The 13,691-nt window shown below is 38.0% G+C and overlaps 1 protein-coding gene across 1 annotated transcript; it reads left to right on the top strand.

Moving 5' to 3' along the window:
• The first annotated feature begins 6,995 nt into the window (after positions 1-6,995).
• Positions 6,996-11,887, top strand: slc22a6l (solute carrier family 22 member 6, like). The gene is made up of 11 exons (XM_044221521.1): positions 6,996-7,370; positions 7,475-8,000; positions 8,090-8,193; positions 8,464-8,618; positions 8,741-8,909; positions 9,026-9,149; positions 9,250-9,365; positions 9,468-9,682; positions 9,779-9,887; positions 10,963-11,166; positions 11,352-11,887. Exons 2-11 carry the CDS (start codon positions 7,596-7,598, stop codon positions 11,437-11,439), a joined length of 1,689 nt encoding a protein of 562 aa, XP_044077456.1. The 5' UTR covers positions 6,996-7,370; positions 7,475-7,595; the 3' UTR covers positions 11,440-11,887.
• The last annotated feature ends 1,804 nt before the right edge of the window (positions 11,888-13,691 follow it).

Below are 13,691 nucleotides of genomic sequence, written 5' to 3'. Positions count from 1 at the left end.
TCGGCTTGGGTCGTAACTTCATAGCGTGAGGACAGTGAACTGTGGACTGTGAATGTGATCAGATCCAGGAATCAGGTTTGAAAAACAGTGAATCAGCTGTAAATTAATAACCTATTACAAAAAATACAGCAGAAAACCCTCACCCTAAAACTGAAATGCTTAAGGTACATTAGTTAAATGTGGGTTTTGGTTGCATTTTGTGATCAAATTTTGAATGAAATAAAATTGTACTATTCAAGAAGCAGAAAATGTGTGGTCAAATCAGGCTGCCTGAGCTAAGTGTGAAGTCAACATTCATTCAGTATCTCTATAAACTTCAGGTACAGATCAACCTAATAACAGGTTTATGTTACCATAAGTAAGACATAAACACATTTCATTATGTATATGTCAGTTACAGATTCTGACATGTGGTTTCTTCTAATCCATACCGAGTGGGAAGCTTTGAATAAAGCAAATAATGGGTAGAGCAGAATTAAGTGGGGCAACTCAAACAAAAACAAAAAAGAGGGATAAGAGTGTTTGATAAGGCCGTGCCCCCACAGTGCCCTGGATGACAACACAAGCACAAGACCCAGTTCAGCTGCAGTCAGGACTTTGGCACTGTGTCAGTGAGGGCATCACTCTTATCCACTGTGCTGGTGATGGGATGCAGTCATAAGCAGTAAAATTAGTATGAATACCAACTGTTATCATGGGTTGTTCCTGATAACACACCAGTGTTTTGTTGCAGCACACTAGATCCACCCAGGGACTTTACTCCAAAACAGTGAATTACAACATCACCATAAAGACCTGCAACTCTCTCAAAATTATGTAGTTCAACAAACATTTCTCTTCTTTTCAGGATTCCCTTGCAGCACTTATCTGCAAATAAATACTGGGATTGCGTTACAGCCTATTTGAGCCTATTTTGTTGGCAAAGATGTTTACCAAGGTTATCACAACATTTTTCGGGGCCCTACCGACACTGCATGTTAGCCCAAGTATTAAAATACATTACTTAAAATATTGTTTGAATTGTTTGAATTTATTGCAAACACTTTAAAGCATATATCTGCTAGTGTGGGATCCTGAAATCTTGCCAGTGACCGAAAACTACTAGAAACATTCCCATGTGATCTGTTGATAGGACGCTAATTGAGTGAAAGTTGAAGTTCCTTGAGTCACCTGTTGGGGAAGCTGTTGCTGATAGTGGCAGGTGAGAGGAAGGAGAAAAGCCAACTGTACCTGGTGAGAGGTTCTCTGTCCTGCTATCCAGCTGTGCACACTTGTGACTTCATTTTAGTCTTCAGTGGTACCTTTGGTGACAATTAAACATGGCTGATTGTCATGTTTGACATGATGTCCCCTTGTAAATAATGAACAAAAACCTAGTAAAGAAGTACTTACTAAGATGGAGATATTTTCACGCATCAAGTTTTTTTCAGGCCCATGCAGAAATATAGAGGCTGCACCTTAGGAGGAACAGTACATCTAACAAGTATACTACAGCAGCATCTGCATTCAAAACACAGAAGTAGTGGGAAAAAAACTGAAAAGTGAAGTCAATAAAGAACGCTTGTATTTTGTTGACGTTGGCTTTACTTCCTTATTGTTTGGGAGCTCACTGACTCCACTGCTGTATGTGTAAAAAGGATAATAATAATCCTAAATAAATCAAACAATTTTAAAATAGTTTTTGCTTTTCTTCTGACCCAGAATGTAGAATAGGATTGAAGTGGTAATCCTTGCCTTTGAAACAAACTGGGCATGCATATTTTATTTATCTACTTCCCTTTTTATTTTCTCAATGCGACATAGTACAAAGAGGTGACAAATTAGACAAATTAGACAGACAAAGGTGTAACAAAATATACAGACATTAACACAAGACATGAGTATGACGATAATAATTGAATTAAATAAAAAATTTTATTAAAAAAAACTTGGGTTTTACAGGTGTTCTGTACAACCCAGGAAGGAGGCGGCTGGGGAGGACTAACGGAGTCCAGCCACTTTTACTTTTATTTTTCCTCCTTGTATTTAGTTTTCTTATCTTTCTCTTACGGGCGTCATTGCTTTGGGCCAACCCCTGACCCTCTGGGAGGGAGCCAGCTGGGCATATTTGATGAAGGTGACAAAATACAGAAATGACCATGAACTATAGTTATTACACCAAATACAGAAATATTGTTTTATATTTTGACTATACATTAAACAAATATATATTTTTTTATTTGACAAAAAGTCCTTCACAGACAAAAAACAGTATAGTATGTGATCTTACATAGTGATGTGACTTATGCTTGGGGTCAGTAACTCCCTGTTAGACCTCAAACTCTTATAAAACTCCAATAACATTAATCCCAATAGATTTATTTGGGATCTGGGAGGGGTAGAGCTGCATAAAAAGTACAGTAAACACCAATCACAGATATAGAGCAAATAAAATCCATTGTATTTAAGTTTTACAGCTGGGGTCACACGCCAAGGACATGGCTATTTATAGCAAATGGTTATACAGTGAGCATTGAGGATTCTGCTGAAAGAGCTAATCCCCCTAAAGAAGACACATTAAAGTTAAAATTTTAGTTAAATCGACATAAAATGAGTTGGCTTGAGAGCAGAGTGATAGTGATAAGTGTCAGGTTATAATGGCTGCACTGTACAGCTGCATAAATAGGATTGGATGTTACTAACTACACCTGTTAATGAGTTTGGATTGAAGTACACAATTGCAAATACTGAGAAACAGCATTACAGCACTTCAGCAGTAGTGTATTTCTGAAAAAGAAGCAACAAAAGAGAAACATTTATAACTTTTGGATAAATATAAAAAACAGTTAGTGGTATTGGACTTAGACTTTTGGACCTGCACTGCTACCTGAACTTTTTTGTATTTTACTTTGCTTTGCACTGAGACAAAAGGTCAAAGTGTTATGTGTTCACATGTGTTTCTAACTATTAACAGAGCAAGACAATGCATGTAATGTGTCACTGTTGTCAACGTCAATTGCATCATTTAACTGAGGGTTTAGTGGTGCAATACATAGTAAGATAACTCTTCAGGACCTCTCTCTGAGTTTAACAAGTTTAAAGTCCAAACTTACATCAAACATTTAACCTTACCTTCATCTCTAGCTTTAGATAACTGCAGAAGTTAAAGAAACCACAGCCTTAAATTGTTTAAATTGTCACTGTCAAATCTGTCTTTCACATCACACTTAAAAAAAGTTGCATAAAAAATGGTAGACTCAATCTGGCCAGTTTTAAATTAACAAGGAACAGTATGTCCACTAATGCAGCCAAAATGTTCATGAATACAATGATCCTCCCATACATCATGTACTGTCTGACAAGTTGGGGACACATTAATAAAGCCACACTAAAGCCAATAGAATCCCTGTACAAACAAACAATATAAACCCTAGACAAGAAGCCACTAGAATACCATCATTGCAATATTTTTGAAAAGGTCAACTTACTAAGCTGGGAAAACATGGTTAAATACAATATACTAATAATAGACTGTGTCTTGTTTTCAAGGTATTACGCAATGTGGCTCCTCCATCAATCCGTACTTACATCACACTGAAAATCAGTCGAACTAGAAGAGATTGTCTTACTCCTAGAAGACAAAGTAGTTTAGGCCAATCTGCTTTTTCTGTCAGAGCCTCCCAGGACTGGAACAACTTACCGCAACACATAAGAAACTGTGCCAACTACCATTCCTTCTCCACAACATTAAGAGCCTGGTTGATTAGAAATCAAACTTGAGAACACTAGAACAGAGAGGTGTTTTCGTGTTGTTTGCTGTCTTATTTGTCATTATTATGTTTAGTGTAAGAGCTGCTCCTGCTCATCATAGTCTCTGTAGATAATATCCACACTTCACCAGGACTAACATTGTGTTGCTATTGTTGATTCTGTGTGTCATAAGAGCTGTGTCTCTTGTATCTATGTAGTGCAGGCTCTGTTTGTATCTGCATATTTTTCACTAATTTTATCATTGATTGTATTTTCAGTGCTTTTATTCTTAACGTGTTGCTTTCAACTATTGCCTGCCCGGGGCCTGCAGATGGAAATTAGCCTTTCTGGCTTACTCTGGCATATTTTCAGAAATGTTATTAATATGCACTGTCCCTGTCAAATAAAGTAATAAACTAAACTAAATGGCACACTCCTACACTGTAGGTTCTTTGTGAGTTTGTAAATGGATTCTTGAAGGAATCTCTTTCAGTATTTGGGCCCTTGAGAGCTGAAATTTTGTAGTGGAGAGTTACAATGGTTTACACCAAACAAGTTGTTCACTGATGGCAGGTTCTTGATGAAAGTGGTATTGTCAGCCATTATAGGTGTTGTTCAGTTGAGACCAAGTATGCCAGGAAAATAAATGTACTTCATATCTTTAATTATTCTTAGTACCCAACAGCTACTTAATGCACAGGCTTCTAGGGGCTCAGGTTCAGGGGCCTCATGTGTTGGGGGCCCCAGAGAGAGGAGACAATAGAGGTGACATGCCCTTCTTTGCAGATTGAAAATGTTGTGGCTGCCTGGGTTTGTCTGCAGCTCAGTAGCCACTTTAGGCATTAGCAAAAGGGAAAATGTGGGCATGGGTGTGGGTGGTGTGGCTGAAAAAAATTGATCAGTTGTTGGTCAGCGCTGTTGTCAAGTCTGTTTCCTTTGTCAGCCACTGACAAATGAATTATCAAATGATAAATCTTTGTTGTTTTATTGATGGAGGTCTAAGTTTATCATTCACCCCAAAGCAGGTGCCTTTTTAGCCTTGCTAGCAGCGTGGCTCTCTGGATGCCAATGTCCCCAGAGGACGTATCCTACTGACTTTTCTTCTAGTGCCACCATGAGGTTGCCATTTGTGGTTTTGAGTGTCTCAACAACTATTGGATGGATCGCCATGAAATTTGGTACAGACATTCATGTCATCCTCTAGATGATTTGTAATAACTTTGGTGATGACCTGACTTTTCATCTAGCAGCATCATCAGGTCAAATTATACATTTTTCCAATACATTGTTTTATGATTAAATATCTTGGCACTGATTAGCAAATGTTAGCATGCTAACATGCTAAACTAAGATGGTGAACATGGTAAACATTATACCTGTTAAACATCAGCGTGTTAGTATTGTCATTGTGAGCATGTTAGCATGCTGACATTAGCATTTAGCTCAAAGCACCACAGCCTCACAGAGCCGCTAGCTTGAATATAATAGAATAGAAGAAAAAATACAAAAGTGGATACCAGAGGCAACACTTTTTTTAAATGAAGTAATATAAACTTAAATAGTAACTTAAAACCCTCTGAAAATCTTGCTTTGCTGACCTCCACTGTCAGCTTAGCTTCTTATCTTGCTGCAGTGATATAAAGGTGTACTTCAGGGGCCGCATTCACAAGATATCTTATCTTACAACTCCTAAATGGTGCTAAAAGCTCCTAGCTAAGAGTTTCCTCCTAAGTGCTATTTACAAAGCTGCTGAGAGCAACTTTTACTGCAGAACAGAAATTAATTACGGAAACATTCTTAGAACTGTGATGCACCTAAGACCAAATTTTTACTCTGAGTGGTAACTACTAAGATCTGTGAAGATCCAGATCTAAGTGATTTAGGACTCTTCTAGACTACCACAGACTTAGGAGCAGGTTTTAGTGGTTAAAATGTTTCGCACATTACTCTTAGACCAAAAACGTTGGAGTTCCAGTGTTAGGATGTGTTTCTAATTGGGCTCAGTTAGAAGATTCGGACTGACCACACCCAACCACATTAGTTTAGCCTGGTCCTAAGTTACTCTTCAAATAACATTTGTAACATTTAATTTGAAATTTTTGCTTTCCCCTGCTGGCTGCTTCTTCAGCCATAAAGTTATACTACTACAATATATCTACACCAAACCAATTTGATTTCTATCCACTGGTTGCCCGTACATGCCAGAGCAGATTTCTTAACGCCCACCTTGACTTACAAAGCACCTGATCCCATTACATTATGTATTTTGTACATACTGTTCTCTTGTTTGTAAATCAGCTGGTTCAGAGAATTGCCCTTGTCCTTATCCTCCTACCTTTTTGTAAAAGTTTGTAAAACTTATCTGGTTTCACCCTCTGTAACCTATGTGGCTGATTTTACATTTGTGTCTGTTTCAACCCTCACCCTCCATTTTACTGTTTCGCTGTTGTCAGCATTTCACAAAAAGCCCAGAGCCACTGGGAAGTTTTCATTTTTCTAAAGTTTTTCATGTATTCTGTGAAATACCTGTACTTTTAGGGCTCAAACTACAAAATACCCTGAAGACGGAGAAAAGGACAAATCTTTTCCCGATCAAAGTCTCACAGCTGAAAAAACAGAAAGTTTATTGTTTTGCTTTGGTGCACCTGCAGTTTCATTCAGCCTGACATCTCATGCTGACAATTACAGCACACATTCCTCAAAGCTAATCACCAGGACACAAACCAAGTAGAAATGTCTCAAATTTGAGCTACATGCATGTCGTTAACACAATACAAATGTGAAATACAAATTATTACACAGAAATACGAATTATTGGAGTGCAGGGTTGTAGTTCTTTTACTTTTTATTCTTGACTCTCTCATTACTCTCATTCAGCATAATGTGACTGAGTCAGAACACCTGCAACTGCTGCTGATTGTCATCACATAGTCACTTACTGACTACAAATTCTCTTTTATAACACAAGGATGAGAAATAGTTATAGTTATAATATTTATCAGTATGTTTTGAAATTTATTTGAAACATTTATTGATTTTATTTTTCTAACTGGCTGCTGCTGATAGCTTTAATCCAGTAAACCAATCCATGCTGATTTATTATGAACAAACCAAAAAAGGAAACAATTACAGAAAACATTAAAGAAACGGACAAGAAAACCAAATTAGTTTGGTTGACCACACATGTGACAGACAAACCCAGAAACACAGATACTGTGTTACCCTGTCCTTCATATTAAGTAACCAATAAAAGGCAGGGAAAAGAGCTGAGCATAGTAATGCTCCCACCCTTGATGCTGGAGCTCACTTCAACCACACATTGTTCCTGCACAGCAAGGACTCAGCATTCTACCTCTGTTCAGTGAATGAGCTAATACGTCAAGAGGTTACATTGCACTTCTAATAATCCAAAGTTCAGAAAAGCCGTAGGAATTTGAGAGCCGATTACTCACTTTGACACACAGAAGGAACAAGACGACTTTAACTTCTTGTTGATTTTTTTGGCCTTTTTAAGGACTCTTTCTAGAAAACTTTGCCAGGATTTTATTTGTATTGACGATATCAGGTGATTTATGAAGGTGTGACATTTTGTGAGTCAGGATTCTCATTACATATGTAATGGGAGAAAACTAATTCAGCAGGTAAGTCTATCACATTTGGTATTACACATTTATTACACATTTAAATGCATGAGACAAATGTCTGCAGTGGTTAGTTCTTGCAACTGATATCAATATTTTCACAGGTGCTAGAACAACGTATTTTTTTTGTTTTGCACATACGAGTATTCTGAAGGAACCTTCCAACAACAGGATTTAGTGCCATTAACATTAAGCCACGTTGTGGAGTTCTGGTTGTACAAAACAATGGCATTTGGTGACCTCCTAGAGCTGGTGGGCAGCACGGGACGCTTCCAGATCCTGCATGTGACCCTCCTCTGCATACCTGTCCTGATGATGGCCAGTCACAACCTATTGCAGAACTTTGTCGCTGCGGTGCCTCATCACTACTGCAGCGCACACACAAACCTTTCTCAGTCCCAGCTGAGTCCTGAGGAAACCCTGCTGATCACAGTGCCGCTAGGCCAGACAGGGAAGCCAGAGAGGTGCAAGCGTTATGTTGCTCCACAGTGGCACCTCCTGGCTAAGAATGGGACCTCCAGTTCAGGGGAGCAGGGAGACACTAAGGATGGTTTGGATGTTGATTTGCAGGGATGCACAGATGGATGGTCCTATAACATGACTGAGAGGAGCTCCACGATTATATCTGATGTAGGACTGCATCTTTTTTATCAGTCAACTTTTTACACATTTATATGATGTCTTGCCCTGTGTGATAAATTGTGTTACATTTTTGTCAGTGGCATTTGGTGTGTGATATGCGCTCTTTGAAGCAAATGGGACAAACCGTCTACATGGGAGGTGTGCTTGTGGGAGCGCTTGTCTTTGGAGGCCTTTCAGACAGGTAACATTAATCTTATCCCTACTGATTTTACAGTTATAGTATGGTTTTGTTACTAATAAGTCAGTTATCTTAACGTTACAATTAATCATATTTGTAACTTGTCTGTTGCATTGTTTTATTCACCTCTTAAATATGAATAAATGTCACATGAGGAAACTTGCCTCTTGCCCTGTCTTCATGCAGTATTGTTCAAAAATTGTAACTTATTTAAGTCAAATAATGGGATATAATCCGACTTCACTTCACTTTGCAAATTCACCTGGCTCCTAGATATGGTCGACGCATCCTCCTGCTCATCTCTAACCTGCTGATGGCAGTGGCAGGAACATGTGCTGCTTTCTCGTCCTCCTTCCCCCTCTTCTGCCTGTTCCGGTTTGGTTGTGGCATGGCTCTGTCTGGCATTGGGCTCAACAGCTTCTCGCTCAGTGAGATATTTAATTGGATAGAGAACATTCAGTGTATTCTGTGACAGGATGTAATGTTAAAGGGTACTAATCATACTAAATTCTATGAAATATCTCTTTTTCTGTGATTCTTTCATTTCAAGTTGTGGAGTGGATCCCCACTCGTGTGCGAACTGTGGTGGGGACAATAACAGGCTACTGTTACACAGTGGGACAGTTGATCCTGGCTTTATTAGCCTACTTCATCCGTGACTGGAGGTGGTTAACCCTGGCTGTGTCTTTGCCCTTCTATGTCTTCTTCCTCATCTCATGGTGAGATGCCAAGTATTGAACAATATAGAAATAGAAGTTAGGGCTGTAAAGAGTCAGTGTCCAAAGATATGGTTATTGCACTATAAACAAATAAACTAAACAAATATCTTATACAGGTGGTTTCATGAATCTTCAAGATGGCTAGTCCTGAGTAATAAGTCTGAGAAAGCCATTGAGAACCTTAAAAGCGTGGCCAAATTTAACGGACGCCATGAAGAGGGAGAAAAAATTGACATTAAAGTAAGGGGACGCGGTGTGATTGTGTTATTGCACCATCTATCTCTGTTTATAATTGTGTATAAAATCAATTTGAATTGAGAGAACTCTCTCTTATGCATAGATGCTGCAGGAGTCCATGAAGAAAGAGATGTCCTGTTCGCAGGGCTCCTACTCTGTCCTGGATCTGTTCCGCACACCCACAATGAGGACGACGACAGTCTGCCTCAGTGCTGTCTGGTACACTGTCTTGCTCTTGTTGTAGAAAAACTCAGTCACAGTTTTTAAGCACCTTCTATGAAATTACAATGACACAATGCAATTTTTTAAATACTAACTTAGGTTATCAACGAGCTTTGCCTACTATGGTCTTTCTATGGATCTGCAAAAGTTTGGGGTGGACATCTACTTAATCCAAGTGATCTTCGGAGCTGTTGACATCCCTGCTAAAGTTGTCATAACTGTATCTATGAGTCTTCTTGGACGGCGTTCATCACAGTGTGGTGCTCTCATCGTTGCTGGAGTCACTATTTTGATCAACCTGTTGGTACCTTATGGTGTGTTAGAACACATGCACACAAATGAATAGGTTGAATACTATACTACAGGAACAACAAAGTGACCTGACCAAAGCATGTTTCGCTCCTGTGCAGATAAACAGACTGTGCGCACCTGTCTGGCTGTAGTGGGTAAAGGTTGCCTCGCTGCCTCCTTCAACTGCTGCTACCTTTACTCTGGAGAACTGTACCCAACCATCATTCGGTAAGTCATATTTGGCAACAAACGCACATTTTTTGAGGAAATTTAGCTTATGTTATTACACAATCCAGTCTAGTTTTTATTTAGGAATTCAGTTTATTTTGTTTATTGAGGAAATCAGAACTCATCTCTATGTATGTATGCGCTGGATGAGAGTTTCGCTACTGGACTTAGCCTGATAAACAGACTGAATTGCTATTTCGCTCAACAAATTAGAAATGTGGGCAGTGCTTCAGAAGTCTGGAACCAGGCTACCCATATGTTTTATTCAGAAAATAGGTCTTACAATTAGGCTGCAGCTCCTGGAGAATTGCAGTTTATTGTTTAAATAAATACATGCTTGGGGAATAGTTGGATCTACTTTGTGTTGAGACAGAAATCACTTGTAGCAAATAGTAAAATCTACCAAAATAAAAGTTCACTGCAAACTACAGCAAATACTGGCAGTGTGGTGTGTATTTTGTTAGCCTGCAGTTCATTGTACAGACCGGTTCTACAGCAGGAGAGCAAATAAAGGTGAGAGGGCAGATTGGAAGATAAAGAGTAACGGCGTCACCCAGATGACATGAGGGCTAAACAGTAAAGGATCATTAGAACATTTCTGATGGATGCCACCTTTGCCCTTAGCTGCTATTTGCACACTTTCTTTATGTTCTAAGACTGCATGTCTTTGTTTGTTACACCGTTCTCTCAAATGTTCAGTTAAACAGTAACTCAAAACTATTGTATGTTCTTTATATATTGAATTGCAGCTGCATGATTATCTGTGAAACACGCACTTGAATATTGAATTTTCAGTTTAGAGTTATAAAAGTTTTATTAAATGTCCATTTTCCACCATTTTATGCTACAACTGTGATATCTGCTGCACACCTTCAGCAATGGTTGTACTATTGCCCTTTATAAAAATCAAGGTGGGGCCTCTAAACCCATTTTTAAGATCTTTCCCAAATTATAGAATAATAATAATTCACAAATGCATTGATATTTTCTCACCAGCACCACAATCACTGATTTAAAGCACAAGTGTATTTAAGGCTGTCTGGGGCATTTAACAGTTGTACTTTTTCGCTTTCAGTCAGAATGGCATGGGCTGGGTATCCATGATGGCTCGTATAGGAGCCATGGTGGCCCCCATGGTGCTTCTCTCAGGGGACTATATACGTTGGCTACCAGGTTTAATCTACGGAGGAGCTCCAATTCTCAGTGGAGTGGCTGCAATATTTCTTCCAGAAACACTTGGCTCACCCCTTCCTGATACAATACAAGACATGGAGGACAGGTAAGCTCGAGCTCCAGGAGACAGGATGTGTTCCTTTTCTTATATCGCTGCATGTCCCAAAATCAAAACATCACTTTTAGTAATGGAAATGCCCCATCATCATGGTTTAATCAAGAAATAAAGCACATACAGTTGAAGAGAAAAAAACTGATGTATCCACATTTGCATTTTCTATTCAAACACAGAGGTTCTGGGAGACGCTCCAAAATGCCACCAAAGGAAACAATAATCTTGCAAGACACGCAGGCAAATCTTCTAAAGCAGGCTGCCTGAGGGCATCTGTATTGTACTCCTAATGTTTTTGCTGACATGTTAATGAAAGTAAAGTAGGTACTGCTTTTTTTCTGTCCTGTTTAGTTGTTTGATTTCCATAAAGAGTTTATTGCATCTCATGACTGCTGGACAAATGGAGTTGCAATGTTATTTTTGGACAGGTCAATACAGTGAAATTTATAGCAGCAAACAATCCCATGTTAGCTTTGAGGACTTTAGTCTGACTTTGGACCAAATATGTTTTATATTTTACATATCTGAGCCAGTATATATATAGCGCCAGTTCATAACAGAAGTTATCTCATTGCACTTTTCCAATAGAGCAGGTCTAGGTTAATGGCTATGCTATGCTTTCACTGGTGTTTTTATAACTTTTTATTGCTTTATATACAACCCTGTATTTGTGAACAAAAATGTACTTTCTTTAAAATCAACACCTCTTCATTCATGTCTTGTGTGTCTCTCCTTTCTTATGGTCTGTTGAATCCAAATACTCAGTATTATTTGTTATCAATGAGTAAACCCAAGCAAAGTGTTACAGAAACATTCTAAGTTCTACTCCAGTTTTAATTTTACTTTACTTTTTAACTTTATGTTCACATGACAGCCTCTGGTTTCCCATAAATAAGGCCAGAACTAGAACCACTCTTTAAATATTTAACTTTGATTTAAAACAACAGCTTACGCATAAAAATTTGACTTTGATAGTCTAACTAATGTCTCCAGGACTTTCAATGGACAAACTGAATCATGGATATTTATACTGTATATGGTCACTGAACACATGTGGGCAAAATCCAATGAGCGGAATGTTTTTTCATTTCTGAAAGATTTAGTGAAGTATAAATATTGGATTGCTGCTGAATTAGACTTACTTTTGAATATCATTCTTACTATAAGTGGCTGCATTATGTCAAAGAGATTCAGATTCAGTCCATTTTCTTTCTTTTTTTTTTTGACGATGTTTTCACTTACTGACCTTGTTTCATGCTCTGGAGATAACATGGCGGACAGTTGCTGTCTAGATGTGAGCTTTCCCATATCATCTCCACCACAGAGAAATACCAATTTAGGCCAAAACTAATTTCTAATTGTGAAAACAAAACTTGTGTTTGATACATTTGTGCTGAAATATACAGCAGTTGATAAGCAGCTGGTGGTCAGTACACTGACCCTAAATGCTGAAAATAAACAAATAAAAAAAAACTAACACCTAATGGTTAATGTAATATTTAATATGATAAAATTAAGTTGCTACTGTACTTCAATGTCACAGTCTTGTGACAAAAAAATAATAAACTGTATTTTAATTATGTATTTCTATTCCATATTTGCTACGATGGATGTTTGGATCTTAAACTGCATTCAGAAGTAAAGTAAATGTTCAGTCAGCCCTGCAGCTCAGTTACACTGCCAACTCTTCCCATAAACACCACTGTTATATCTATAAGGTGTGTTTCTACTGAATGAGGAAATATTACCACTAACATCTTGCAAAATGTGCTCTTCTGGTGCGTGACTCCATCTAGTGGTGTATCCATGCTAATGCAACTAAACAACAAACTGGAATATCTGTAGATGATAAAAAGGGAAAAACTTAAAAGGTAACATTAAATCTTGACCTGTATTTCTTACTTCATAAAGATTCTTGTTCTTAAAGGTTTCAATCTGCTGGAGTTGCATTTCATATATGCATTAGGGCCGCTCCCACTTATTTGATCTGTTCACCAACTGTCAATTTATCATTCAAGATTGTTTTAAATATGCATATGTCTTTTCATATGTTACAAATATGCTTTGGTCTTTAATAAGCCCTGTTTGTTAAGATATTATTCTGCACAACTGCATTAATCTGAGGAGGGACAATAATGCTGGAGAAACAATCAAGAATCAAGAAATAAATCTTGTGACAGTCACCTAAGATTTTTTTTTATTTGAGGATAGCCCCACACTTTTTTCCTTTTAAATGGTTTTTAAAATATATAATTTTACAATGTTCAGCTCTCACGCAGGATGTGTGTTTTTATGTGCTTGTGTGTATGAGCTATCACTTCAGAGAGCAGAACTACCATGTAAAACAGTTTTGTTATAATCTATAAACCCCCAATCACCATATTAAACAAATATTATAATCGGATTCTATGTGTGTACTCCTGAGACACACTGTGTATGGTATGCAGTATGCCAGACGAGTCAAACTTTAAGCCAAGATAAAAGATGAATCAAAATGCAGAGCAAAGCTTTCTACAGAA

The sequence above is a fragment of the Siniperca chuatsi genome, linkage group LG14 (assembly GCF_020085105.1).
Source record: "Siniperca chuatsi isolate FFG_IHB_CAS linkage group LG14, ASM2008510v1, whole genome shotgun sequence".
Classification (NCBI taxonomy): domain Eukaryota; kingdom Metazoa; phylum Chordata; class Actinopteri; order Centrarchiformes; family Sinipercidae; genus Siniperca; species Siniperca chuatsi.
This window is presented reverse-complemented; position numbering and strand designations above follow the sequence as displayed.

Coding starts and splice junctions, on each gene's coding strand:
- slc22a6l (XM_044221521.1), top strand. CDS start 7,596: ATGGCATTTGGTGACCTCCTAGAGCTGGTGGGCAGCACGGGACGCTTC. Junction 9,150..9,249: donor GAGAAAAAATTGACATTAAA/GTAAGGGGACGC, acceptor TCTTATGCATAG/ATGCTGCAGGAGTCCATGAA. Junction 9,888..10,962: donor CTGTACCCAACCATCATTCG/GTAAGTCATATT, acceptor TTTCGCTTTCAG/TCAGAATGGCATGGGCTGGG.